This window comes from Parus major, chromosome 28, assembly GCF_001522545.3.
Source record: "Parus major isolate Abel chromosome 28, Parus_major1.1, whole genome shotgun sequence".
Classification (NCBI taxonomy): domain Eukaryota; kingdom Metazoa; phylum Chordata; class Aves; order Passeriformes; family Paridae; genus Parus; species Parus major.
The window spans coordinates 726,711-753,791 of NC_031797.1; the positions used below are offsets into that span (position 1 = coordinate 726,711).

General features: G+C 61.1%; 4 protein-coding genes across 16 annotated transcripts; 1 reads left to right on the plus strand and 3 right to left on the minus strand.

The window, feature by feature from the left end:
* Positions 1-116: 116 nt before the first annotated feature.
* Positions 117-6,608, minus strand: LOC107215402 (mucosa-associated lymphoid tissue lymphoma translocation protein 1-like). 9 transcript variants are annotated; one of them, XM_015651519.3, is made up of 17 exons: positions 6,520-6,608; positions 5,693-5,856; positions 5,335-5,501; positions 4,721-4,851; positions 4,453-4,606; positions 3,935-4,125; positions 3,729-3,825; positions 3,533-3,580; positions 3,412-3,447; positions 2,832-3,035; positions 2,508-2,688; positions 2,142-2,216; positions 1,606-1,733; positions 1,391-1,537; positions 974-1,131; positions 748-882; positions 117-654 (listed from the first exon to the last, which is right to left on the minus strand). In XM_015651519.3, exons 2-17 carry the CDS (start codon positions 5,827-5,829, stop codon positions 400-402), a joined length of 2,244 nt encoding a protein of 747 aa, XP_015507005.1. In that variant the 5' UTR covers positions 5,830-5,856; positions 6,520-6,608; the 3' UTR covers positions 117-399. The 9 variants fall into 9 exon arrangements, with proteins under 9 accessions (XP_015507005.1, XP_015507009.1, XP_015507008.1 ...); XM_015651523.3 differs by having other exon boundaries at positions 5,335-5,399; positions 5,693-5,834; positions 6,520-6,607; XM_015651522.3 differs by having other exon boundaries at positions 3,935-4,113; positions 5,693-5,834; positions 6,520-6,607.
* Positions 6,609-7,610: 1,002 nt separating this feature from the next.
* On the minus strand, positions 7,611-8,849 carry MRPL54 (mitochondrial ribosomal protein L54). Its single transcript, XM_015651558.2, has 3 exons — positions 8,731-8,849; positions 8,162-8,318; positions 7,611-7,894 (listed from the first exon to the last, which is right to left on the minus strand). Exons 1-3 carry the CDS (start codon positions 8,804-8,806, stop codon positions 7,762-7,764), a joined length of 366 nt encoding a protein of 121 aa, XP_015507044.1. The 5' UTR covers positions 8,807-8,849; the 3' UTR covers positions 7,611-7,761.
* A 7-nt stretch (positions 8,850-8,856) lies between these two features.
* Positions 8,857-15,574, plus strand: APBA3 (amyloid beta precursor protein binding family A member 3). 5 transcript variants are annotated; one of them, XM_015651512.3, is made up of 10 exons: positions 8,864-10,009; positions 10,489-10,528; positions 10,946-11,091; positions 11,231-11,317; positions 11,873-12,031; positions 12,377-12,556; positions 12,763-12,990; positions 13,565-13,684; positions 14,437-14,577; positions 14,655-15,574. In XM_015651512.3, exons 1-10 carry the CDS (start codon positions 8,951-8,953, stop codon positions 14,724-14,726), a joined length of 2,232 nt encoding a protein of 743 aa, XP_015506998.1. In that variant the 5' UTR covers positions 8,864-8,950; the 3' UTR covers positions 14,727-15,574. The 5 variants fall into 5 exon arrangements, 4 of the variants coding, with proteins under 4 accessions (XP_015506995.1, XP_015506998.1, XP_015506996.1 ...); XM_015651513.3 differs by having other exon boundaries at positions 8,865-10,009; positions 12,763-12,975; XM_015651509.3 differs by lacking the exon at positions 10,946-11,091 and having other exon boundaries at positions 8,863-10,528.
* Positions 15,575-15,775: 201 nt separating this feature from the next.
* Positions 15,776-27,078, minus strand: TJP3 (tight junction protein 3). The gene is made up of 21 exons (XM_033520125.1): positions 26,323-27,078; positions 25,831-25,930; positions 22,757-22,924; positions 22,541-22,665; positions 22,228-22,330; positions 21,655-22,054; positions 21,249-21,352; positions 20,235-20,394; positions 20,059-20,146; positions 19,809-19,873; positions 19,607-19,670; positions 19,316-19,472; positions 18,992-19,100; positions 18,326-18,545; positions 17,821-18,017; positions 17,521-17,616; positions 17,225-17,295; positions 16,812-17,123; positions 16,423-16,689; positions 16,161-16,204; positions 15,776-16,057 (listed from the first exon to the last, which is right to left on the minus strand). The coding sequence occupies exons 1-21, from the start codon at positions 26,511-26,513 to the stop codon at positions 15,958-15,960; spliced, it is 3,141 nt and encodes a 1,046-aa protein (XP_033376016.1). The 5' UTR covers positions 26,514-27,078; the 3' UTR covers positions 15,776-15,957.
* Positions 27,079-27,081: the final 3 nt, after the last annotated feature.

Sequence of the window (27,081 nt, forward strand, 5' to 3'; positions counted from 1 at the left end):
ACTGGCACTGCCCAGGGATGGGGGACTGGCACTGCCCAGGGATGGGGGACTGGCACTGCCCAGGGATGGGGGACTGGCACTGCCCAGGGATGGGGGGTGGCACTGCCCAGGGATGGGGGACTGGCACTGCCCAGGGATGGGGGACTGGCACTGCCCAGGGATGGGGGACTGGCACTGCCCAGGGATGGGGGCGGGGCAGCACTGCCACGCCAGGGACTTGTGGCTGGGGCCCACAGTCCCAGCTGTGCTGTGCTGTGAGACCTGCACCCCTTGGCACAGGCCAGGATGGAGCCCAGCCTCTGTGAGTGTCACCTTCGCCCCCTCCATCCCCTGGCCCCCAGCAGGATGACATGGCAGCAGGGGACTGTGGTGACAGAGAGGGGGGGCCTCACTGTCCCTCTACGGGGTGTGGGAGCTGGGGCCCTCGGGGCTCAGGTTCTCCTCAGGGGTGTTTACCCACGAGCCCTCCACCACCCCCCAGCTCCCAGGGGGAGAGGAGAAAAGGGGACTGTGGGGTGGCGAGGGGGAGGCTGCCCACTGCAGGTTGAGCTTGGCGATGAGCGGCCGCCCCACGTTCACCCGCTGCCGCTCCTCCACAAAGTCGTCCATGCCCTGGTAGCGGTACTGCAGGCACACAGTGAAGGCCAGCTCCTGCTGCAGGGACACCAGCACCATGGGCTACTGTCCTGGCATGGCCACGGTCACACTTTGCCCCTGACACCAGCCCCTGCCCACAATGGCTCTTACCCGCAGCTTCTGCAAGCCACAAATCCGGCTATAGAGGCAGCAGGAGGGGCAACTGAGGCTCCAGACGGGTGCCAGTGGGCTGCCCAATTCCTCTGGGCTCTCCTTGTTGGTGCACTTGAGGTCCACATCTAGCTCCTGCCATGAATGGCATCCACGTGAAAACCACCACAGCTTCCCCCCCGTTCCACAGCATTGCCCTGAAGGGGGCTTTGGCAGCTGCTCCCACCTCGGGAATATCAGTGAGCCGAGCCTCACACTTGGTGATGTCTTTGGGGACCGCCACAATACGCGTGTAGATGATCATAATGTTGGAGAATTCAGCTGCGAAGGCCAGCTGGACGGTGACACCGCAGTCAAAGCAGAGGTGCCGGCTCTCTGGCAGGACTGGGGAGGGGACAGGGAGCACAGGGTTGGGACCTGCAGGGCCTCAGGGCTGGAGCTGTACCCACAGAAGAGGTGGCCACTGGGTCACCCCAGAGCAGAGGTGGCAACATGATGCTTCTGTCCCCAGGCTGTTGGCTCTGTACTGGCAGTTTCTCCTCCGGGTGGGAGGAACCCAGCAAATGTTGTTGACAGCCTCTCTCTGCCCCTGGGGCTGTACCCTCTCTAGATGCCAACGTGGGACAGGGTGGCCATGACTCACCATGAGCCTTGGCCCACTGCAGGTTCCTGGCAGAGGACTCATCCTGGCCCGGGGGGCGGATGGGGTCTGTCAGAGCCCGTCTCTCTGAGAGGTTGCTGCGAAGCTCCAGTGCCTGCCGTCCCCGTGTGATCTCCAGAGTGCCCATGTCTGCAGGGGAACAGGGGGTTGGCAGGGGCCACCAGGGGGGTCTTTGTTCCCCACTACTCCTCACTCACCCTCAGCCACTTTGTCCAGCAGCACCGTGATCTTCTCATCCTCCAGCAGCCAGCGCTTGAGGAATGTGACAAAGATGCCGTTGGAGAACTCACCCTGGCTCAGCTCATAGGCTTCAGCATCCGCACACCTGAGGGAACGGAGCAGTGTTTGATCTGGTACTCCCTGGGAACTGGCCCCCAACAGGGTGATAGCCCTAAGGAAGCCAGAGCTGGGTACCCAGTGCTCTTCCTGTTCCCATGCTGGGGACAGGTGAAAGCATGGCTGGATCCCAGGTGCTTAAAGCATCACCAGTCCCAACCCCTGTGCTCTGGAGGAATCTTGGAGCTTCATGCTAGCAGGTGTTGCCCAAAGCCAAACAGTACCATGGGCACCTCCCTGCCCAGTGAGGGACTGGGGGCTGCCGCTCACCCAACCCCTCCAGCATCAAGGGTGGAGGGATGCAGGTGATGGGGGTCAGAGCACTTGCCCCACCCTGAGCTAGGCAGGGATACTCAGCCCCACTGCCTGTGCCAGGGGATGGTGGGAGGGGACCCACGTGGCATAGCCAAAGACGATGTTGGCCGTGACCTCCAGCGCCCCAACCTGCGGGATGACATCATCATTGAGGTTCCTGCAAGAGAAGAGAAGCTGGACAGAGTGAAAACCTCTCCTCCCCCAAAACCCACCCCAAAGTGAAACACCAGACCTTGAGGGCTGTTCTGTGCCCCTCTGCCCACCCATTATGGTGTTTGCTAGCTCAGAGGCGCTTTGAAGTCTTGGGCATTTAGACAAAGACAATGGGTTTAGATGGGACTCTGAGGGTGCTCAGCTACCCTCCCCCAGGAGCCACCACCCACGGATCCCTGTGCTGGCTCTCCCTGAGAGGCAGATTGTCCCCAGGTGGGTGGCAGGGCTGGGTCACCTCTTGCGGCACATGTCAAGCAGGAAGATGTTGAGGCCGGTGCGGCGCTGCTGCATCTCCCGCAGCACCCGCTGCACACACAGGCAGTGCTCTGATGTGTAGGTGCTGGGCGCATCAATGGGCACCATGAAGCTGTTGCCAAAATTTTCATAGCCATGCCCGGCATAGTAGAGCAAACCTGCTGGGGGAACAGAGGGCAGATGATGTGGTGACATCCCCTGACCTGCCAGCACCTGCTTCTTGCCTGGGTGCACCCCAAGACTCCACCAATATAAAACCATCCAGCTCCCCTTGGGCTGGAGCCACCCTGGTGGGTGTTCGCACCGTAGACCCCCTTGTCAAGGAGGAGGAGGAACTCATCAACAGCCATCTGCATCTCGGCCTTGCGCAGGTCCAGCAGTGACACCACCTTGAAGTCGAGCTGGTGGAGGAGGGCACCGAGGGCATGAACATCCACGATGGGCGCCTGCAGCTGCTTGTGGTGCAGGTAGTGCATGTTGCCAATCAGCAGCGCCACTTTGTCCGTGGCTGCAAGGACGGGAGAGGGAGGTGTTATTACAGAGTGGGACACACCTGTTCTCCATGTTGCCCACAGCCCACAGAGGTGACACTTATCTCTGGCCAACATCACTGTCCAAGGGTACCAAGGTACCCAGTGGCATCCCTGCCTCGCTGATCCCTGAACCCTCAGGTTATGGGTAGGGGTTTGGGTTGACTTGTGTTGAGGGTAAAGGTACTGATCTGCTCTCCTAATTTGGGTTGGGGCTGGGCTGCTGTTTCACTCTTCCAGTATGCTACACCCAAAGCATTCCTGGCCAAGTAAAGCCTTATGAGGTGACTGTGGTGACACTGGTTACAGTCAGAGCCCCCCAGGGCCACCAGCCCCTCCTGGACAGGCTCTTACCATACAGTTGTCCAGGGCTGCCATACTCTAGGGAACCTGGGAAGAGAAAAAAGCTGTGCCATGGCCCTCCAGAGCCACGGGAACACAGTGGACAGAGCAGCACAGACCTGCTCCCACCTACCTCCATCCCCCTCCTGCCAGGAGCCTCCAGAGGTGAAGAGCCGTGGGCCTGTGGCAGAGGGGATGTCAGGGACCCTATGGCATGGCATCACCTCCCAGCATGGGCTGCAGTGCCCCCAAAACTGTGGAGCAGCCATGAGGGCTTTACTGGGAACAGAGCAGGTGGGGGGTTATGGAGGTTTGTCTGGGGCCCTCACCGATCTCCACGTCCACCTCCTGGCTCCACACCTCATGGAAGAGGTTGAACACACGGCAGGAGTAGCTGCCCCGCTCAGCCGTTGTCACCAGCTTTACCTGCCAGCAGGACAGAGCAGGAGGCTGGGGCAGTGTGCCAGACCATGCTGCACTATGCCACAGTGTGCCACGCTGTGCTGTGCTGTGCCATGGAGAGGTTCCTCCGTACCTGGAGCTGTGGTGCCTGTGCCCCTTCCACGGGGCGCCGGTTCCTGAACCACTGGTACTGGGGTGGGGGGTTGCCAATGGCTCTGCACTCCAGTGCCAGCGTGTCCCCCTCGGCCAGGCGGCACGGCCGCGGCTGCCGCAGGATCTGCAGCCCTGCCGTGGTCAAGCAGTAGCCACTGCCTGGGGAAGGGACTGGGTGGCAAATTAGGCATCCAGGCATGGCAGCACTCTGCAGAACTGCCCCAGGCCCAGCTTCTTCACCCACAGGCCCTGGCACCCATGGATAACATGAGGCAGCAGGCATGAGGAGGACATAGGGCATGTGGCTCCTCTGTGGGCACCATCACCCCAGCAATCCCAGAGACCTTCACAGCTGAGCCAGGGCATTACATGGCAAATGATACCAGTCAGGACCCATCCCTGTCCTGGTGGGGCGAGAGGTGGCCTGCAGAAGATGTCCCAAATAGACAAGTGGTGCCCCATAGCTGCCAGCCCAGGGACAGAGATCTCGAGACCCACCTGAGTTGGGGCTGCCGTTCTTCTCCACCTGGACATGAGCCCACCTGGAGAAGGTGAAGGTGGCCCCACAGTTCACCCGGCAGATGTACCACTCAGGCTGGCCCACTGGGCTGGCTGTGTCAATCACCAGCTCTGGGGATGTGGCTCCAGGCACCTACAAGACAGGAGGAGGCCAAGGAGTAATCCCTGGCTCCCTCTCACCCATGCAGGTCCCTCACCATGGACAGGGTGCGGGGGCCCTGCTCAGTGTGGCACAGTGGGACCTCACCTCCTGCCTCCCACAGAACCACTGGTACACGAGCCCTGGCGGGCCAGTCGCACAGCAGGTCAGGGACACCTGTGTCCCCTCTGCCACGACCTGCGACTCTGGCTGCACTGTGATGCGAATCACATCCTGTACTGCAGGAGAGGAGAGAACAGCTTGGGCTGGCTGAGTCCCCTGCCCCTCACCACCCCATACCATCCTATCCTGCCCCATCCCCATCCACAACAGTCTCCTCTCCCAGCTCAACCCAACCTATCACATCCCACCTCTGTCCTGTCCCAACCATCTCATCCTACCTTGTCCCATTGGCATATTCAGTGCTATCCCATCTGTGCATCTCATCTTGTTTCAGTCTTTCCCATCCCACTCTGCTCTATCCTCTCCTATCCCATCCTGTCCAAATCTGTCTTGTCCCATCCAATCAGACCACATCCCATCCTATCTCATGCTGTTGCCCACTCCATCCCACTCCACCCTGTCTGCCCAGGACCTCGCTACCAGAGCAAAACCCCCAGCAGCAATTGCTGTTACTCACCCCCCACGCCCATGTCCTCTTGCTAAGCTCCTGCCCCCTGGTGTTCCCCTCCAGCCCCCCGGTTCCCACCGCCCATCCATACCGGCGGAGCTGAGGACTCGGCAGGCCTGTTCGTGCCCCATGCGCTCCAGGCAGCCCAGCAGGTACCTGAGGGTGCAGTCGCGCTCTGCCAGGAGCTGCAGCAGGCACTGTGTGGGGCTGCCGCGGGGCTCCAGCACCTTCAGCGAGCACATCTCCAGCTCCTCCGCGCTGCAAGCGCCCGCAGCCGTCAGAGCCACAGCCCTCCCTCCCTCCCTCAGTGCGGACGGGAGCCGTGCCAGGGGCCCCGGCAGTGCCCCAGCGCGGAACTGAGCCGTGAGCCCCTCGCTCAGCCCACGGCACAGCTGCGCGTTTTGGAACCCGGTCGGGGACGGGCCCAGGCAAGGCTCCCCCAGCCCTACCTGCACTTGAAGCGTTTCTCGGCCCCGGCCAGCTCAGCCAGCTTGCGCCAGCCCCGGCCGGCGTTATCCAGTAGCTCACACAGCCGGGCCACCACTTCCTCACCCAGCGAGCCGATGGGCATGCTCCAGTCCCCCATCCCTCCTGGGGGTGCCGAGGGGATGAGCTGTCAGTGGGTGAAAGGGTGACAGGAACCCCTGGCCCACCGGACCCCTCTGGGCACAGGGTGACTTAGAGGGGAGAACAATGAGATCCCTGGTGTCAGGCACTTCCTGGCAGGCGCCTGAGGAGGTGCTGGGACCTGGCTGGGCAGCACTGCTGGATCCGGCCACCGGCAGCCAGCCAGGAATGACACAGACTCCCACTCTGGGAACTGGGTGGCACGGGGGTCCCTGTTCCCCCTCCCCCCCAGCCTTGGGCAGGGAGCCAGGGTACTTTAGCCCAGCCCCAAGTAAAGGGACCTTCATGAAAGGGGGATCCACGGAACTAGGAGGGGATGGCCCTTGTCACCTTCCCTGTCCTGTCAGGTGATACAGATAATGGGGCCTCAATACCCCTCTCTTTCTGGCAGAGGCCCCAGTGGGGCAGCAGCAGCCCCCTTGCTGTCACCGGGCCTCTTCATGGTGGCTCAGCATAGGGTACATGGGGGTCTTGGTACTGGGACCCAGCTCAGCTTGCCCTGAATCCTGGGAAAGGTTTCAGTGTGACATGAACCACCTGGACAAGGGGAGCTCCCTCTTCCCCCGCTCAGGTCCCTTCCCAAGAACCCACCCCAAAAGGGCTCTTGTCTCCAGGACTGACCTGCCCAGAGCAGCTGGGTGATACTCACACAAGCAGGGGGCTCCAAGACAGAAAGCAAGGATCCAGGTGCTCTGTCTTCTCACCTGCTGCTGGATTTGGGATCTGGACACGCTGGGGGTGGCGAGGAGAGGGTGACCTGCAGACCCAGCAGGGAGGGGCACTCACCACAGGGTATGGCCAAGCCCCATCAGGTCCAAGGGTGTGCACTGAGCCCCACACAGAGGAAATGAGGGTTCAGCCCAAAATCTCCCCTAGGCCCCCGTGCTGCAGCACAGCACTTCTGCTTCTTTCCCTCTTCCTTCCTGTTGTGAAGCACGTGGGTGCAGAGCTGCCACCCCTCAACTCCCCCCGCCCACAGCCCCAGGGGAGCTGGGCACAGCCAGGCCCGGCCCTGTCACAGGGGCCACCGCCAGGTCAGGCAGAGGCTCCCACTGTCCCTTTCTCACTGCAGGAACCCACAGGCACCTCTTTTCCCCAGATTCCAACTTGAGCCCAGAAGGAGCTGCAAGACAGTGAGTCCAGGGTTGAGGTGAACTGAGGTGACAGAGGCACCTCTCAGCCAGGTGTGCCCAACACACAGGCAGAACTGAGGCCAGGGGATGCTTCTGGGATTTGCCAGGCTGAAGCTGCCCAAGGAGAAGCAGAGGTACGGCAGTGAGGCCCCCACTGCTGTGGGGAAGAACCTGCCTTTACCATCCAGCTCAGCCAAACCCTGGCATCCCAGCACCACTACTGCTGCTAGATGAAAGGAGAGCATGCTGTTGGGGTGGCACTGCAAAGGGCCACCATGAACCCTCCCTCACCTTGCCTGCTGCCCCACAGCACTGCCAAAGCCTGGCCCCCATCGCTCCAGCCTGGGAAAGCACAGGCTGCTCAGGCCCTGAGATCCACTGGCCAGGGACACAGTGACACGTGGGTCATTCCCCACCCCACACACCATGGAGCCCTCAGCTGAAGCCACTGTGGCACAGCCAGTGATGGAGCAGGAGCCATGTGCAGTGTGGGCTCTCTCTACAACACAAAACCCAAGCTTCTGTCTTAACAAACACGCTGAGACCTTGTGGCCTGTATTGCCTCAGCCCTTGGCATGGAGGGACCCTGCACAAAGCTTGCAAAGAGTCTGGGTTTGTCACAGCCTTTATAGCAGATTTTATAACAGCCTCACCAGAGGTTTATTTCTTATTTACAGCAAGGAGAAGAGACCAAAAGCCAGGGCAGGTCCCAGTGTCACCTGTGCTGGCACATGGGGAAACCCCAAGCTCAGCAGCACCTACAGCTTCTTGCCCTTCTTCAACCTGTTGCGCTGCCATGTGTTGTATTTCCGCAAGCGCCTCCAATACTCGAGCGAGTCAGGGTCCAACTCCTCCAGCTTCTTAGGGGGCCCAAGGTGGATCTTAAAGAGCCTGGGGGTGAATAGAGAGGATGTGAGGCTGCGGGAAGGAGGACAAAGGGACAAGCACAGGATGGAGCAACGGACATGAGTGACCGGAATATGGAGATCCCTCACCCTACATCCACATTACACCCACTCCTGACCCTGGGGAGGGTGTCTGGGCTGCAGAGGGGCAGTTTGCCTCCTCACAGAACACTTCCCTGTTCCTCTTACACAGCTCTGTGCCCCTGGGCTGGCACCTCTTTTGGGACACAGAGCAGAGTGGGGCAGCACGCACCAGTCGGGGTACTCAGAGTCGGGCTTCAGGGCCACCTCCGGACCCTCCTTGAAGTAGTTGACTCCCATGGCGTGGGTGGCGAGCAGGGTGGGGTCCGTGCACACCTCCGGCCCCTTCAACGCCTCCTTCGGCACACCCTTGCCTTTGGACTTGGCAGCTGTGAGGAGAAGGGCAGGGTGAGGGCAGAGGATGTGCCTGGGCGCAAGGACGCAGACAGGGAAAGGGATGGGGATTCGAGGGCAAGGGCATCGCGAGGAGGGAACAGGGGCCGGGCCGGGGCCAGGCGGGAGTGGGGGGAATGAGGAATGGAGCTGGGACGGCGGCACCAGCGGGGAGGGCACGGGGCCGAGGCCGGGGACCGAGACACGGAGTGGGCAGGGCAGGGCCGGTACCAGGAGCAAGAAGCGTGGGACCGGGGCACGAAGGGACAGAGTGACACACGGGGAAACACAGGGGGAAACACAGGGGGAAACACAGGGGGAAACACAGGGGGAAACACAGGGGGAAACACAGGGGGAAACACAGGGGGCGGGGGCCGAGGCCGATGCCGATGCCCGTGCGGACCTCACCGGGTTTCTTGGCGTAGCCACGGGCCGGGACCTGGAGCGCGGCTCCCGCGGCCCGCAGCAGCCCCCGGGCGGCCATGAGCGCGGGGCAGGGCGGGACAGGGCGGGACAGGGCGGGGGCGCGGCCGCGCGTGCGCGGAGCGAACGGAAACGGCGGCGGGACCGGCCCGGCCGCAGGCGCCGGTAGCGACCGAGTCCGGGCCTCTCCCGGGCCCCAGGCGCCATGGAGAGCCGTACCACCATGGACTTCCAGGCGGCCGCGCTCCCCGACCCCGGTGGCGGCAGCGATGAGACCGCGGAGCCGCGGGCCATGGACACGGAGGACGGGCCGGATGCCCTTGGGCGCTGTGCAGGGGGCGGGCGGTCGGAGGAGCCCTCCCGTTCCGCCCCGCAGCCCGGCAGTGGCTCCAGGCTGGAGGGGTCGGGAGCCGCCGCAGCCCCGGAGCTCGCGGGAGGCGCGGGCGGACGGACCGAGCTGTGCCGGGGCTCGGGAAGAGCGATGGAAGCGGAGACGGCGCCCGAGGTGCCGCAGGGCTCTGCCCGCTGGGAGCTCGGCGCCGGGAGCGCCCCTCGGGGCACGGGCCGCCCCCGGACCCCCAGCAGCACCGACCCCGCGGGCATGGAGCTGGATGAGACCCCCGAGCCCCACGCCTGCCCGGGCAGCGCCGAGTGGACCGAGGATGTGGAGGACGAACCCTCGGAGATCCAAGGGCTGCTGGCTCAGCTCGAGACCCTCGACCCCAACCTCCGCGACCGCTCCTCCGCCCCAGAGCAGGGTTCGCCGTCCTCCTCGGGCGCTGGTGCCCGGCGGGGCCGCGGGCAGTGCCCGGGCAAGTGCCGGCCGTGCCCGCTGCATGTGGCCACGGGTCGGGGCCTGGCGATGCGTCCCTGCTGCCCCCAGCACTCTGCCTGCGACCGGCCCTGCCACGGGCTGCTCTTTGCCGAGGCTGACCGGGAGGACTTGCTGAGCCTCCTGGGCTATGAGGGGGGGTTACCTGAGGCTGGTGCCGAGACCTCCTTGGCCTGCTCCGATGTCCTGGCTGGGACCAACTTGAAGATGCTGCAGGCTCAGGAGGAGCCAGCCACTGTGGAGAAGCCTGAAGGGTTGGGGAGGCCAGAGAGCTTTGAGGAAAAGCCTGACAGTTGGTGTTATGGAGGGGGGCTTTGCGAGGACGATTCTGCCTGCGAGGGTCCTCGGGAAGGTTCCCCAGAGCCGGCATGGGCAGCCCTGCCTTCTGCTCTGACCCCTGGGACAGAGCAACCACCTCAGGGCCCTGTAACTGTGAGTGCACTGTGCCTTGGGCTGCAATGGGGCAGCAGCAGCCAGGACATGCCCCTTGGCTCTGATCCCTCCTGGGGTCTGGGATGGGGGCAAAGGAGAACCAGGGATGACTTTCCTCAGGTCTTACAGGGCCTTGTGCTACAAGATTGCCCAGACAGGACCCTCAGTACCAACTTTGGCCCTAAATGCATGTTTGGATGGCTGGCTGATTCATGTGTGCCCTGGTGCAGAGGCTGTGGGTCCAAACAGCCCCTCTGTTCCTGGGATCCTGTGCCATCCTCCCATCCAGCCCCAGGACCTGGCACTAGCACCCTCACAGGCCTAAGATCTTGTTCCTCTATGTCCAGCCCTGGGACCCTGTGCCGTTTCCCCCATCCCCAGGGACATTCTGCCCTTGCTGTCCCAGTGCTCCAGGGCCAGGCAGGCTGCATCCCTGAGGTACCAGCCACAGCCTCACTTGCTCTCTCATTGCTTTGCAGAACAGGGAATCCCCATCATCCTGCACAGCCTTCAAAGAGGGTGAGTTGCTTCTGTGCTTGAGCAGCAAGAGCATCCAGGAGCCCTGACCCATTTGCTCTGACCCTGAACCCCCTGAACGGTGGTGGTACAGGGTCCCAGTCAGGGAGGGAACTGCCAGCTCTGCACCCACCCAGAATGGGTGCACCAAGCTCCATGTGGCTTGTTTGAGCCTTTGCTGGGGAAATGGAGGTGCATCAGAGATCAGGGAGGTGGTATACTCGGTGGAAAGGGAATACATGTGTTCCCAAGGGAAGGGAGAAGCAGCCCTGGTCCCCTGGTGATGCCAGGTGCCCATGTACCAAGCACTGAGCTGCTTCATCATGTGTAGAAATGCAGGTAACAGACAGCAGGAGTTGTCAGGTAACAGACAGCAGGAGTGGGGGAGCAGCCTCTGCTCAGTCCCTCCCAATGCCTCAGTTCCAGGCCCTTGTGACCCAGAGGACTTGCTGGATGGTGTGATTTTTGGGGCCAAGTACCTGGGCTCCACGCAGTTGGCCTCGGAGAGGAACCCCCCAACCAGCGTCCGCATGGTGCAGGCCCAGGAGGCGGTGGACAGGATCAAGGTGCAGGAAGGATGGGGGGCATGGCTGCCCCAAGCCTTGCCCCCTGTGGGTATGGGGCAGCACTCAGGATCTGCCTGAGGGCACCTGGCTGTGGGGTTGGGTCCCAGCAGGGTCCTGTGACCTCTCCATCATTCTGCAGGCACCCGAGGGGGAGTCCCAGCCCATGACGGAGGTGGATCTGTTTGTTTCCACACAGAGGATCAAGGTGCTCACCGCTGACACTCAGGTGAGCAGGACCAGCACTAACCACATGACTCTGTGACTGCTTCAACATTGCTGTTTGGTCTCAGGATCTAAGCTTTGCTCCCACACCAGCAGGGTCTTGTCCATGGCCTATGGAGGAGGACACATGTTTGGGAGGGGACATGTCACTTCACAGCCATCCTGTGTCTTGTCCTCACCTCTCTGTGTGGCAGCACAACACTTCCCATATGACCTGCACCCTTTGGAGCTGCTGGGATCCCAGACTGAGCTCTCGGGAACTCAGGCTTGGAATCTGGGGAGCTCTTTGCCTCAGGATTAGTTTCTGTGTTATAGCAAGAGCTATATATATAGCTATAGCTATAGAAGAGCTGTCCTGTCCCCTGGCAGTACCCAGGGACATAAATGAGTCCTTGATGAAGGATCTATTTGTACCTTTTGGCACAGACATGGTTTCTGCCGAGCATGTTCTGGGCAGCTGCACCACATCCCTTCCTGCCTGCAGTGCCAGCAGGCTCATGGCTGCGCACGTGGTCTGACAGCCCTGAGGAGGCTGAACTCTCTGTGTTCCCTTTGCCAGGAGGCCATGATGGATCACTCCCTTCAGACCATCTCCTACATTGCTGACATCGGCTCCCTCGTGGTGCTCATGGCACGCCGGAAGCTGCCGCGGCGCTCGGAGGTGGCGGAGGAGAAGCGGCTCTACAAGATGATCTGCCACGTCTTCCACTCGGCTGATGTGAGGCAGCACACAGATCCCTGGGATGGGTGGGTGGCTCTGGGAACCCGAGTCCCATCCTGCTGTAATAACTGGGTATTCTGGGCTGGGGCTGCAGCAGAGACCCCTCCCTCCCCACAAGGGAGAGGGCAGGAGCCCAGCCTGAGCATCTCTGTGACACGCAGAGGCCCAGCAAGCAAAGTGGAAGGGAGGGTTGGCTCCATACAGGGGCCCATTCAGGCAGGGAAGGAGCCAGGACACCCTGGAGCTCCCAAGGATGGTTCCTGTGCTGGGCACTGCAGGGCACTGGTAGCTGTTGGCTCCAGCCTTGAGCCATAGGCAGGAACAGCCCCTGTCATTCCCCAGGCCCAGGTCATCGCCCGGGCCATTGGGCAGGCATTTGGTGTGGCCTACCAGCGCTTCCTGGAGGCCAACAGCATCGACCCGAGCGAGCTGAGCCCACGCCAGTACAGCCGTGCCTTGGAGGACCAGGAGCAGTACAACGCAGAGCTGACCCACTTCTCCCGGCAGGAGAACTGCAAGGACGTAAGAGCTGCTCTGTGGGGTGGGGCCAATGTGGGGAACCCACTGGCACCTCTGTGTCACCCACTCCATGGCTCCCTGTGCAGCTGAGGTGCTCCCTACAAAACCAGACCACATCCCAGCTAGCTGTGAGCACAGCTGTGGGCTGGGACATGTGCTCCACGACTCTGGTGGAGGTAACGACCATAACCCACCTGTTCTCCCCCCAGGTGTGCATTCAGAAGCAGAAGGGGGAGATCTTGGGTATTGCCATTGTGGAGTCGGGCTGGGGCTCCATCCTGCCCACCGTGGTCATCGCCAACCTGATGCACGGGGGCCCTGCGGAGCGGTCGGGCGAGCTGAGCATTGGGGACCGCCTCATGTCAGTCAACGGGACCAGCCTGGTGGGGCTGCCCCTGGCCACCTGCCAGAGCATCATCCGGGTGAGCCAGAGCAGGGTGAGCTCCTGCCTCACCCCAGGAGAGAGATGGAGACTGGCCTGAATGATTTGTGTTATAAATACACTCTAGAGAGTATGTTTAGTCGAACAAAAGGGTCTCTGTTTATCACAATTTGGGAGTGTCTGTGACACTGGGATTCCCTCGGGGCCCCCAGTTTTGGAGGCAGGTGTGTAGAGGTCATACGTGTCCTGCAGGCTGTGACAGTTCCTGCTCAGAGTGCTTGGAGGAAGGCAGGGACAAATCTGGGGACTGTACTTGCTGTGCCCTACCTGAAAAGGAGGGTGGAGGAGGAGGCAGGCACCTGTCCTGAAGGGAACCTGTTGCATCATCTACTCAGTAGCATGGGAAGGAGCTGAAAGCAAGGACAGCATAGCCTCAGGGGAAGGGATGTCTTGGGCTGGGTTTGTAAGTTCTTGTCCCTGGATTTGTATTTGCAGTATCCCTTTTGTGCAGTTTCCCCACTGCAAACAGGTTGCTAATCCTCAGCCCTCACATGAGCAATGTGGCTGCATCGCCCATCAACCAGTCTGAATAGCTCCAAAATCTGATCAAGTTCCATCCCACCTTCCAGGAACTGAAGCACCAGACCGAGGTGACACTGAACATTGTGCACTGTCCCCCTGTCACCACAGCTGTCATCCGACGCCCCGACTCCAAGTACCAGCTGGGCTTCTGTGTTGAGAACGGTGTGGTGAGTGCCCATGGGATGGGAGCTGGGCCGGGGTCTACTTGAGGGACAGGCAGAGCTGGCTGTGTCCAGGGACCAGCACCCAATTCCCACACTCCATGTGCCTGCTTAGGCCAAGGGGTCACAGGGCTCTGCTTTACTCAGCAAAAAGCTCCTCACAGCATTTCTGCAGCATTGGTGGTTGTAGCCCTCTCTCTGGTACTCTGTAGCTGTTTGCTTTCAGGGTGGTGGCTTCTTTCTGGGCATGATCCTAGTGAGAGTGCTTGCTGTCCCCTGTGCCTGAGCCACTCCCTGCCCTGGGTTCTCCTGTGGCTGTGTTGGGAATGCAGAGAGGGGCTTTCTTGGGCTCTGTGGGAGCCAAGGGGGGTGGTTTCCACGGCCACCTTGCACACCAGCTGGTGCTCCCTCCTAGGACTGGAGATGTGGGCCTCTCCTGATGCCCCAGGGAGAAGCTCAGTCTCTGCAGCCCAGGCCTGAGGGGAGCAGGAGGTTTCAGTGAATGAGGCAGCCACAGCCATGTCAGCTGGGGGACAAAATCCTGGTGGCTGCCCTGGCCCAGCTCAGCACATCACTCTGGTGGCAGCAATGCACTGGGACATCCTTGCCCTCACTGTGTGCCCAGGGGCTGGAGGAGGGCTGTACCCCAGGCAAGAGCTCTGGCTGGGAGCCTACAGGGCTGTGAGGGTTCAGAGCAGTGGTGACACAGGGCTGGGCTGTGGGCACAGCCCTGCTCTCACAGCACTCCCCACTCCCAGATCTGCAGCCTGATGCGTGGGGGCATCGCGGAGCGGGGTGGCATCCGCGTGGGGCACCGCATCATTGAGATCAACGGGCAGAGCGTGGTGGCCATGTCTCACGAGAAGATCATCCAGATCCTCACCGAGGCGGTCAGTGAGGTGAGCTGGGCCCCCACAGAGTAGCTGGGCTCCCTCCAGCCTGGGCTGGGATCTCTGATTTGCACCTCTCTGCCTAGGTACACATCAAGACCATGCCTGCCTCCACCTACCGTCTGCTGACGGGGCAAGAGCAGCCCGTCTTCCTCTGAGCCGCGATGCCTGGGGCAGGCAGGAGCAAGCCCAGGACTGCAGAGGGGCAGGACTGGCTCTGCCTTCTGCCCCAGCCCTGCATCAGAGCCCTCAGCAGGGTCTAAATCTGCACCTCCTTTGTTTTTACTCAGGACACAGTGGGACAATACCCAGCCTGAGCAGCGTCAGGGCCTGTGGTGCCATGCTTTGGGCACCTCTATTCCTCCAGTCACCTCTGCCCACCTCACAGTGCCTGCACAGTGCCTGTTCTGCTGCTGCACAGGGTCCCTTGCCATTGTGCTAGTGGGAGCAGAGGGGGCCCTATGTGAAAGTGCCTCCCAGCCAGTCCCTGACTGTTGTACTTTTACACTCACCAACGGTGCCTTTCCCGAGATGGGGATGGTGCACGCAGCTCAACTCCAGAGCTCAGCCAGTACAGCCCCAGAGCAGCACTAACCCTGCAAAACCGTGTGTGGGTGCACACTGGCACCCCTGAGGGATACCCAGCAGCTCTCAGACTCAGCCTTAAGGGCAGAAGCACTCTTGGCACCTTGTCTTCTCCCGTGGCTTGGCCAGAGGCCTGTTGGGGTGCAAACTGTCCACTAGACACATTCCACCAAGCTGGGAACCTGCCTGAGCTTTTCCCTGCTGCTGCCTTGCATTGCTCTGCATGCACAGCCCAGCCCAGAGCCACAACCCTTTGAGCAGCAAAAGGGAAGAAATATGGCATTGCCCAGCCCCACATCCTGGGAGCTTGGGGCTGTGAGCCTTTTTGTGAGCAGCTCTCTGGGCTCCCAGAGCTGCAGCAGTGCTGACCTGGCTGTGCCTGTGTGCTTGGTTGCTCTAAAAATAAAAATTTTTGGAAATACAGGAAGCTGCATTTGAGGAGTGGCCAGGGAACTGCAGCAGTGGAGGCTCAGCTCTGGGGGGCAGGTCCCAGGTCTGCAGTGGTGCCAGGCCCCAGTTCCCCCTGTGATGCCTCATTGTACGCAGGGCCACCAGCCAGGGAGGTGTGTGGGTCCCAGCAAGCCCCTGTATTCTGCCATCCTGCACCCCCAGAAACAGCCAATCCTGATCCAAACATCCCTTTTATTCCAGTAGCAGTGGCTGTGGCCAAAAGGGAAGGAGGCACATGGTAGTGCAGGCACTTGGTGATGTAGGGTATAGCTGGATTGGGCCCAGCCCAGCCTGGCCACAGGGGTACAACCTGAGCTGTTGTGCAGGGTCCAGAGGGACAGGCCAGCAGTGCCACTATACATCTGTGGCTGGGCCCCACTCGTAGCCTTCATCCTGGTCCGAGTCATCCCTGGCCCGTGTGAACCTCCTCCTCACTGCCTCATGCTCGTATTCCCTGGGGGACAGAAGGGTGGTGATGACTATGTGACAGGAACAGTGCCCTTCTGGGACTGTCCCCAGCCTTGGGTGGTTGCCATCCCCACCCCTGGGCAGGGTACCTGATGCTGTCATAGCGCCTGCCCTGCTGTGGCCGTTCAGGCACCTGGGGAAGAAGAGATGGAAGAGGTCAGGGGTAGGGCAGGGGCTGTGCCCCAGCCTGGGGCGTTTGCCCCTGGACACCCAGAGCAGGACATGGACCCTGCAGCAGCCAGAGGTGACACCCTGCCTGTGCCATGAGGATGGGAATTATACTCTAGAGCCAGGCACTATGCCACCCTCTTCTGCCCCACCAGGCTCTTGTACCAGTCTGGGACAACACACCTGTTCACGCTGGCCGTGGCTTGGAGCCAGCTGTGCTGGCTCGGAGGAGTCCAGGCCATGGCTCAGGGCCAGCTGTGCTGGCTCAGAGGAACGGGCCAGCCCGGGCTGGTCATAGGCATCCTCTGCCTCGCCGTCAGTATAGGCGCCTGCCTCCCCGTCTGTGTCATCGTAGTCACTGTTGGCGCGGCTGTCACATGTCAGGTAGCCTGAGGCCACTGTGCTTGGGGGGTTCAGCAGGTACAGACTGTCCTCAGGTGCTACATCTGCCTGAGGGGTGGGGATGACAGAGACATGAGACCCCAGCCATGGGGGTCCATGTGCAGCCTCATCACCTGCCTGGTTGGAGCCCCAGGAGGCCAAGCCTTGCCGCAGAGAGCCCATGGCCGTACCTGCTCTGCTGTTGTCCAGACAGGCTGGCTTTGCTGTGTCCTTACGATGTCCTGGATCTGCTCGTACCAGGCATTGCCGCTGCCACTGAGGCTGATGGTGGCTGTGAAGAGGTGGCTGCAGTATTTCTTCATCTTGTTGGCCTGGGCATACAGGCGCCGGGAGCTCTTCCTGGAGTCAGGTGCCAGCCACTGCCGCATGGCTTTGATGCCCTGCCGGCTCTCGGGCTCACAGAACACCACCACTGGGTAGTACTGCACATAATTGAGGCGCTCCACAGCTGAGGGTGTGATGTCCAGCAAGGCGTGCTTGTTCTGGGGCAGGGCACAGCCATCAGCCCTGCTGGGAGCAGGGATGGGGACCATGGGCTTTCCACAGGCCCCAGCTGGCTCCAAGGACACGGGAAAGGTCTCACCTTTTCTGCGATCTGCCGCACCGAATCCAGCTTGATGACCTTGGACGATGCCCCATCTCGGGGCACACTCGCTGCAGGACACAGAGATGGGGCATGAGAGGGGCTGCAGCTCCAACAGCCCCAGCCTGGGCATGGCCATGCCCGGCCCCAGGGCTGTGTCCCTCAGGGAGAGGAGGGGGGAGGGCGAATGAGCCCAGGAGAGTGTTGGGGTGTCATAGGGAGGGAGCCAAAGGTAAGGAACTCTCACAGGGTCTGGCTGCTGGATATCATTTTCTCCCCAGTGTGGAAGCACTTACGGGCAATTTCAAACAGCTCAGGCAGCTCCCTGCTCAGCTTCTGCACAGCAATGTCTGCAATGGGGCCCAGGATCACCACTGGCCGCTTGAAGCTGGCTGTGGGAGGACAGAGGTGTTCATGGTGACTGGGGGGCAAGAGAAGAGCTCCCATCACACAAGCACCCAGCCCTGCTCCTCATGGTGCCCATAGGCCTGCAACTTGCCCCGCTTCTCCCAGGAGAGGGAAGCCCATCAGCATCCACAGCAGGGCAGCCCCAGGACCAATGTCCCCAAGGTGGGTCAGGCTGTCCTGGTGCCCACCTTCCTTGAGGACCACCCTCTCATATGGTGGGTAGTGCCCCTGCTTTGTGAGGGCAGACAGGTCCTCCCGGCTCTTCCGCAGCATCTTCTTGGCTCCCCGCAAGCCCCGCAGCTTCCAAAACTCGGCCCTTGCCCCAGAGGCGTTGGCACCAGACGAGGCTTTCAGCACCGACTCCAGGCTGGCAATCTGCTCGGCCCTGGGAGAGGAGAGGGCTCAGGACCTGCAGCCTCTGGGTTTGAGGAGCAGGTCAGGAGAAGCTGGCACCCCTGCTCGGTGGCACAGCCAGGTGAGGCTGTGGTAGACTTCTGTCTCTGGGACTTTGGAGAATTTGACTGTCAGTTGCCCCACCACCCTGAGAAGGGATTTTACCAGCTCACGCTTCCCACCACTGTCCCACAAGCCCTTGTCCTGCCTTTCACTGAGCCTACCATCCATCTCTCCAGCTCACTTGGGAGCCTTCTCTGGCTCTGCTTGTCTAGGGGCTGTTCCTGGCTCCATCCCTACCTGCTCCGGTTGGGGATGATGCCCTTTTCCTGCTCCTGCAGGTCCCTGCCGATGCGCACAGCCAGCCAGTTCCCCATCCTGCCCCGGTACATGGTGTCCAGCACATGGAACACATCCCCACGGACAAAGCTGAGCCCTGATGGCGTATCCTTCTCAAAGTCAAAGTGTGTCCGGATGTAGAACGAGTCACCCACGTTGGACAAGATCATCTTCCTGTAAACTGAAGCCCAGGGCAAGAGGGACCATCAGGGGAAGAGGTGGCTGAGGAAGAAGAGGCTGGAGAGATTTGGGAAGGCACTGGGCTGGCTGGGAGGCTCCATAGTAGCCCTTGCTGCTAAGGAGGGTACTGGGGGTACCTTTTCCTCCCATGGCACTCTCAGACATGCTGGGGACAGTAGAATCTGACTGCCCAGCACATTGGCCCCTCCAGGGGCCATGTGCAGTGGTGGCAGAAAGCCCCTGTGCTCCAGGAAGCCGAGGCACAAACAGGGCTGGGATGGTCTAGTCCCCTCCCATCCGCTCTCTGGAGGAGGAGGAGGAGGGGGGAAGAAAGACCACCCTGCAGGGACAGGAAGGGCCGTGGCAAGTCCAGCAGGTGTGATGCTTGCCCAGGAGAGACAGAGGATGGAGAGGCACAAGCCCAGGATGAGCCTGGTCACCACTCACTGTCCTGCTTGCTCTGAGTCCACAGTGTGACCTCCTCGCCTGGGGGCAGGGCCATGAGATGTTCCACAGCTTCCTCACGGGTCAGGTTCTGGAAACTCGTGTCATTCACCTGCCACAGAAAAGCACTTGGACATGGTCCTGCCAGCAGGACAGAAGGCATGGGCACCAGCAGGGGCACTAGGAACAGCAGTGCCCAGGGCAGAGTGGGAGAGGGAATTGGTCCCTGTCACCTTGGAGGTGACACCCTGGGGAGATATTGGACCCAAAAGGGCTGGGGCCAGTCCAGGTGCAGCAGCATATGGAGCATTTTCAGCTTCAGGATACCTGCAGGATCTGGTCACCTTCCCGAACACCCTGGCTGTCAGCTAGGCTTCCCTCCTGCACGCTCGACACAAAGATGCCCACATCGTTCCCACCTGTCAGCCGCAGCCCCACACTCTTGGCCTTCACAAACCGCACGATCCTGAAGTTGGTGCTGTACCTGCCACAGGGAAGTACAGTCAACCCAGTGGTGCTGGGACACGCATGCAAGGACAGGACAGGGAGGCGCTGACCCTAACACACAGCAGCTCCTCATGTCCCCCAGAGATTTGCCCCTGCCTCTTGCAGACATACCCATCCTTGTGGGCAGCTTGGGCAGTGGGGCTGTGGCCATCCCACTCCACAGCTTCCAGAAGATCTGCAGGAAGAAGAGCTGGTTTAGGAGCAGTAGTGGCTGTGCCAAGGCACAGGGAGCCCTGGCATGGCTCTGCTAAGGCTTTGGGCAGTGGAGATGCACTGGAGAGCCTGGAGCCCCTTCAGTGGCCAGTCCACTCACCTGGGCTCTGAGCATCAGCTACAGCCACCTCAGCCACAGGCTCCCTGTTCGATCGTCTCCTCTCCCTGGAACAAGGTCAAACAGGATTTAGGCGGGACACACGGGCAGTGGAGACAGCTGAGCAAGCTGGGAATGGCCAGCTCCGGGGATATCGGCTTAGGAATGGAGAACCAGCATTTCCAGTCAGGTGGAGAACACAACAGGATCTGCCAGGGGACAGAGGGGCTCATGGGGACAGTGTGGGCCTTACGATGAATTTGTCCTGGCAGCAGCTGGAGGTCGTGGGGAGATCAATGGAGATGGCGGGTTGGACAGCTCAGAGTCGATGTCTGAGATATCTGCAGCCACAGGAGGGGAGATGCATCAGTGGCCATGCAGCCCCTGTGCTGTGTATCTGACCCTGGCCCTGCCACCGTGTCTCCTCACCATCCATCTGAGAGCTGTCGCTCTGGCTGTCAACATCAGGGATGCTGACCAGGAACTGCCGGTGGTCACGGAGGATGAGCAGTGTCAGGATTCCCTCAGTTCGCTCAATGAGCTGCTGGGTTTCAGCCAAGGACATGTCCTGGCTGGCTACCCCATTGATCTGGAGGGACAGAGTAGGAGGCCTTAGGGCGCTTGCTCCTAACACCCCCAGGAAGTGGGAAGGGATGCTCTGCCTGCCATCTTCCTGGTCCCTTCCCAGCCCCTCCAGCCCAGCCCCAGCTCCTGCAGCTTCACCTATTCTGTGTCCCTGTTCCTGGCTGCTTCCCAGTATGACCTCATTCTGTACAGAGGAAACATTAGCATGGTTCGTTAACACCCACTTCCACCTGCCCGGGGCTCTGCCAGGAGGCAGGATTGCACAGACCCCTCAGACACCTGAAGCTGTTTCCTTTTGCCCTGGGCCCAGCACTGTCCTTCCATGCCCTGGCCTGGTGCAGGGAGTCAGGCCCCAAGCTGGCCCTGGGGCTGGGATGTCCCTGAGTAGTAGCTGCTTTTCCCAACAGATGCGTGGGATGTAATCCCTTCCGTTTACCTCAGAGTCATTTTGGCACCAGTTCCCAGCAGCCATGGGTCTGCCTGGACCAGGTGTGCTAACAAAGGGTCTCCCTCCCTCCTATTTCCTCCTCTCCAAATACTTTAAGTATCGTTTTATCTGACAAACATATGTGTCCAGTGGGGACACAGACAGAGTGAGGCATCACACATTGTGGGGACAGTGGGGTGGACATGACCCCACTGTGCCAGCAGGACATGCCACGAGTAGGGAGCTGGGCCCTGAGAGCCCCTTCAGGGTCCCTGGAACAGCCAGGGGGGCTGGGGCAGGGAGTGGGCACAGACAGAACTGCCTCCAGCATGGCCATGGCTGGGCCCTGCAGTGACACCAACCAGGGACGAGCCCTCCAAAGAGGGGCAGATGAGACCCCCAGTTCCCCCTGCACCCTGGGGCTCCCATACCTTCAGGATGAGGTCTCCCTCCTGCAAGGAGTTGCCCTTGGCCGCCAGCCCGCTCTCCACTATGTGCTTGATGAAGAGCTGACTCCCCAGCTTCAGGCCATACTCTGCACCAGAGAGAGCCATGATGGTAGCAGAGTCAGGCAGCAAAGCAAGACCCCCTCAAGGTTCCTCCTTGGCACAATCCCCACAAGCCCCAGCTCCCCTTGGGGTACTGGCAAGCCCCAAAGCTGAGCTCTGTAGCCCCCAGCTGAGGGCAGGAGGTTTAGTGCAACCAGCATGGCATGCACTGTCCCCTTGCTGCAGCCAGGCCCTGGCACGCACCCAACTATTGTCACCTCCCTGGGGGAAGGCATGGCTAAAAATCAGGCAACAAGACCCAGGGACAGCAGGAGCAGTAAGACCTCACCCTCATTCTGCTTCTGCTTCACCAGGACTGACGTGATGGGCTTCATTGGCACATCCTGGTATGGCAGGCGCTTGAAGCCTGACACCAGGGCCAGCCCATTGGTGTCCCCATCCTGACCAAAGGCATTGGCAGAACAATGTCGGCTGTGGCCTCTCCGATCTGAGCTACCCTGCATCCAGTGGCTGCTGTCCTGGCTTCGCCTCTGGCTCCGTGACTTGTGGTGGTGACCAGAGCTCCTCTCGCTGGATGAGTCCCCATCATAGCCCTGGCTTTGATCCAGGTCATCCCGGGAGCGGTGCAGCCTGTAGTTGTCATCTGAGTCATAGTGCCGGGCCACAGCAGGGGACCCAGGGCTGCTCTTGCTCACAGGGAGGTGAATCTTCTTTGCTCTTTTCAGCGTCTGCAGGTGCAAAGTGAGCAGGAGAGGATGATAGGTACAGCTGTCTCTGCCAGATGTCCCTGCAGCAATTCCCAAGCCCCAAACCCTGGGCATGTGTGGACAGGGGATCTGGGATAGGGACAGGCACAGTGTAAGCAGGACACCAGTCCCATACCACCACAGAGCACACTCACAATGTTGGCAATCTTGCCACAGGTTTTAAGTGTCTGGATAGCGACAGAGGATGGGACATTCTCCATGGAAAGGCCATTCACCATCACGATCTGATCCTTCCTCCTGAGAGGGAAAATGCAGCTGTGACTCTGTTGCAGGCACAGCTCCCAGTCCAGGGAGCTGGTGGGGTGGTGAGTGTACCCCAAGGGATCCCATTCCAGCCAGACAGGACAACAGTGGTGCTGGTTCTGTCCCAGCAGGAGCGATTCTCCATCCTTCTCACCCCCGCTGGCAGTGAGCACCCCCTATGGCCCCATGTCCCCATGCACTCACTGAAGCTGCCCCATTGCCGGTCCCCCAGACACCACATCTGAAACAAACACCGCTGTGTCCCCGGTTATCCTGTTGGGATGGTCACGGCCTCCGGAGACAGCAAATCCAAAGCCCCGGTGAGGGTCCTAGTGGGTGTGGGAAGAATGGAGGTCAGACAGAGTTGACCCCATAGACACTGTCCCCTCCCATGGTGGGGTCACCCCAGGTGACACTCACCTTGCTCAGCGTCACTGTGTGCTGCTCCCAGATCACCATTTCCTCCATGGTGGGTACCCACCAGCACAAGCTAGGGAGAGTGATGGTGGAAGCCGGACAGCCAGGGGGCTCTGACCGGCTCCGGCTCCTCTTTGTAGCTGCTGGCCCCTTCCTCAATCCAACATCAGGCTGCAACAAAGAGCAGCAGCAAAACTGAGCCATAAGCACCAGGGACTGTAAGGCTGCACAGGACAGAGCTCCATGGTGCCAGGACACCAGGAATGGCAGCTATGTCACACCCCAGCTAACCCTGCAGGGCTCCAAACCCAGAGCTGCCTCTGTGCACCATGAAATCACCCCCTGGGGGTCCATCTCCATCCCCCCAGACATGTGTTCATAGAAGGGGAGGGCAAGGACAGGACTCATCTCCATGGCTGGGACCCACTGTCCATGCCATCCTCATGGTCTGCTCTGTCCTCCTGGAGTTGGCAGGCCTGGGGGTGCTGCTTTGGATGGTGTTTCAGTGCCTGTCCACCCACTCTGGCCTCCAGCAGCTCTGCCAGCTGGTTTGGTAGCACCACTGCCCCAGTTTCACCATTTGGTTTCCCTGTGTTTTCCCTAAATCCAACGTTTTTCACCATTTAAGGCTGATAGCCTGACTGACAGAATAATGTCCCTTTGAGGATGAAACTCTTGAGATGGGCCCAGGGATCTCCACCGGCTCCTGGCTCCCTGGAGGAAATGCCAGCATGAACCCAGAGAGACATGTTCCCCTGATGGTAGGAGACAGCAGGACCAGAGCCTCCCACCAGTTCCCATGGGGTGGGACACGGACAGGTCACTTCAATCAGGGCTCACAGGATCACAGAATCATTAAGGCAGGAAGAGATTATCAAATCCAACTGCCACTCCAACACCACCATAATCACTCCTAAACCATGTCCTCAAGTGCCACATCCAGATGCCTCTTGAATGCTTCCAGGGATGATACCTCCAGCACCTCCTTGGGCAACTTATTCCATTGCCTGATCACTCTTTCAGTGAAAAAACTTATCTAGTATCTAATCTGAACCTCTGTTGGTGCAACTTGAGGCCAGTTTCCTCTGGTCCGGACACTTGGCAGAAGAGGCTGATCCCCACCTCACTACAATCTCCTTTTGGGAGTTGTAGAGAGCAGTGAGGTCCCCTGAACACCCTTCTGCAAACTGAACACCCCCAGTTCCCATGGCACCACACAGCTGTGGTGTCCAAGGGCTCTGGAGTGGCTGTGCCAGGGCTGTGCTCATTTCTAAAAGTCACCAACGCAGCTCAGCAACCCTCAAGCCCAGCCAGGGATGCCCACATTGGTGTCACAGGGAGCTCAAAACCTCCACAAGCCCTTCGGGAATTGGCCATGGGGTAGTTTTGGTGGGACACAGAGACATCTCATGGGCAATGCTGGGGTGATGCCACATCAGGGATCTGGCAGTGGGCAGCCAGCCCTGGGCAAGTGAAGCAGCTCAGCCCCAGCACAAGGACATCCCACAGGCAGTCCCAGCTGGAGCGGTGATGAGGCATCTGACTGAGCCCCCAAAATGAGATCAGCCTGAGTCCCTGACACAAGACCCACTGTAGCCCTGGGGAGGGTCGGGGGAGGCCTGGGGTAATCATTCACCCGACGGGCAGTTTGCAGCCATGGGTGTGGAGGGCAGAGTTCCCTCTGCGTCACCAGCTGCCGAAACCAGCCGGAGTGCCTCCCTGCCACCCAGGGACACGTGGGACCAGGGGGTAGCCGGGGCTGGGCAGGACCCCAGTGTGGCAGCACCCACTGTCCTGGCACTGGGAAAGCTGATAATAAACAGGAACTCCCAGTGTTGCATTGGGGTGGTTTCAGCTGTGTCACCAGTGTTGTTTGTGCTCTCTAGACACCAGCAGGTCGTATGGTGTGAGCTATAGGTCCAAGAGACACCAACCTGGAGCAGCCAGATCATCCCCCCCTCTAGGGTGGTGGCATCTGCTGTGCCAGAGCCATCCCTGATACCACCCAATACAGCCTCTCAGTGTCCCCAGCTGGTTCCCACTACTGTCCCACCATCGCGGTGCCACAAACTTGCTTTCCACTGCTGCCCATTGCTCTCCTCAGGCAGTGGCTGGGGCAGCATGTGGATGGCAGCAGCTCCAGTGCCACCAAGCCCTGTCCCCAGTCTCCCCCCAAGAGCTGGCGGAGGGCCTGCACCAGCCAAAGGCCAAGGCTGGCAGCAGGAGGAGCCGGCTCAGCCGGTTTGCGACAGAAACCAGCCTGCACCTGGAATGGCCCCGCAGGGAGAGGCAGTATCTGGGCAGAGCTGACCATGGCCCAGCCCGACACATGCAGCACCGGGCACCAGCAGCACTGGAAGCACCACACCGCCCCACGCTGCCCCACACATGTACCGTGGCAGCTTCTCCCAGGGGTTTTGACGCCAAACAAAGCCAAGCTGTGTCGGGGCAGCTCGCCCCACTGCCAGGTCCCCAGTTCGGGGCTGTGCCTGGCCCCGGGTGACGCCACCAACAATGCCCATCATGGGGACAGTAACGAGTCAGGGGATCATTTATTTGGAAAGTGACACACAGTGTCCACCTCAGCCGTGCACAAAGACAACCCCACCACCCAAAATGTTTCCCAATCCCCCCTCCCCTGATAGGGATCCTCATCCTGAGAACCTCAAAGCCCTCCTGTGATCAGCGAGGTCCCTGCTGTCAGCCAGTGCTGCAAAACCACTCGTCCCTTCTCTGGTCCTGGCCATGCAGCACGGAGGTCCCGGATCCCTCCAGAGCCTGCTCTATCCCAACCCCACACAAAGAGCAATCCCGACCCCCTGCTCTGGGGAAAGCTCTCTGGAAGGGCTGCTCCGGACCGAGTGTAAATGAGCAGCAGAGAGGCACGTCCTCCAGCCCTGGGGCGTGGAGCTCTGATCCTCCGGGGTATCTCCCTGCCACGGGGGAGAGCTCCAGGAGGGTCACTAGAAGAGCCACCCAGACAGAGACAAAGCACGGCCGGTTCCCCAGGTGAAAAGCACGGCTGAGAGCCAGAAAGAACGGCCGACAGATCCCGGGGGACAGAATTAGGCACTCACCGAGCCTGGGATCCGACCAGGAAGGAGCTGAGCTCCCGTGCTGGTGGCAGTGGTGTCACTCCAGGGTGCCTTGCGTAACCCTTTGTGGCCCAGACTCTGCCTACAGCGGGGAAAGAGCAGGAAGGGTGTCCCGTGGCAGCTTCCCGGGCACAGCAGGTCTCCCGGAGAGCCGTCCCTGGTGTCTCCACCGTGATGGTGGCTCAGCCACCTGCACTTATCGTCCTCCCAGCGCTGCACCGGGACAGGCTCTTAGGATGCTGGTGGTGGCGGTGGCTGCGGAAAGGGGTTCCCCCGCCCCCAATCCTTGCCCTGTCCAGGGAAGCGGTGGAACTCTGCCCCCGACTCCCAAACCCTCTCAGCGTTACCCATTGTCCCAAGAGGGGACAGACACAGGAGTCAGCCTAGGGATGGATCACTGTCCTGGGAGGCGTGGGGGAAGCTGGTGATGGCTTGCTGCCCCGTCTCCTCCTCTTCCCTTGCTCCTGTCCGCACCTGAGGACCAGGCCCCCGTCATCCCTCGTCCCACGGGGCCGCTTTCTGGCTGCGACAGCGATCAGGTCCACGCTGCGGCTCTCCTCCCGCCGAGGCCGGTACCGCTCCCAGCCCAGCGCCGAGGCGGCGTGGGGAGACCAGTTTCTGCGGAATCCCCCGGCCCGCAGCCGCCACCCCGGAGCCGGGGCCATGCCGCCGCCTGCCCCTCCGCTCGCTCCTCGGCACCGGCTGCACCCGGCCGAGTCCCGCGGGGAGCCTGGAGCCGCTCCCGCCGCTCCCCAGGACCAGCCGCAGTCGGGAGCCCCTCCGGCGGGGGCCGGCGCCGCCAAGCAGCCTCATTAGTGCCGGTGGCTCCAGCGTTGCCACCCAGCCGCGGCTACCCATCAGGGACACGCGTGGCCCCGGGGCTCCTAGAACCGGCGGGGCCGGCCCGAGCTGACCCGCGCCCCGGGGCTGACCCGGGCCAGGCGGCGCCACTAGATGGTGCCGCGGGGCCGGTAGGAGCTGGGCTCCGGCCCGGGCTGGGATCCGGCGGCGCTGAACGGTGCCGGGGCCGTGCAGGGAGGAGGGAGCGTGTCCGGGTCCCGGTGCACGCCAGGCCCGGCCCAGCCCGGCGGACTGTGAGACTACCGGGAGCTCTCGGAGACGGGGGTGGGGGGACGGGCGGCGCCCGGCACCGGGAAGGCTCCTGGAAGGCCCCGGTCCAGCAGGGACAGCGCGGTGGAAACCGAGCCGCGACAGGACGGGGCGCATGGGCTC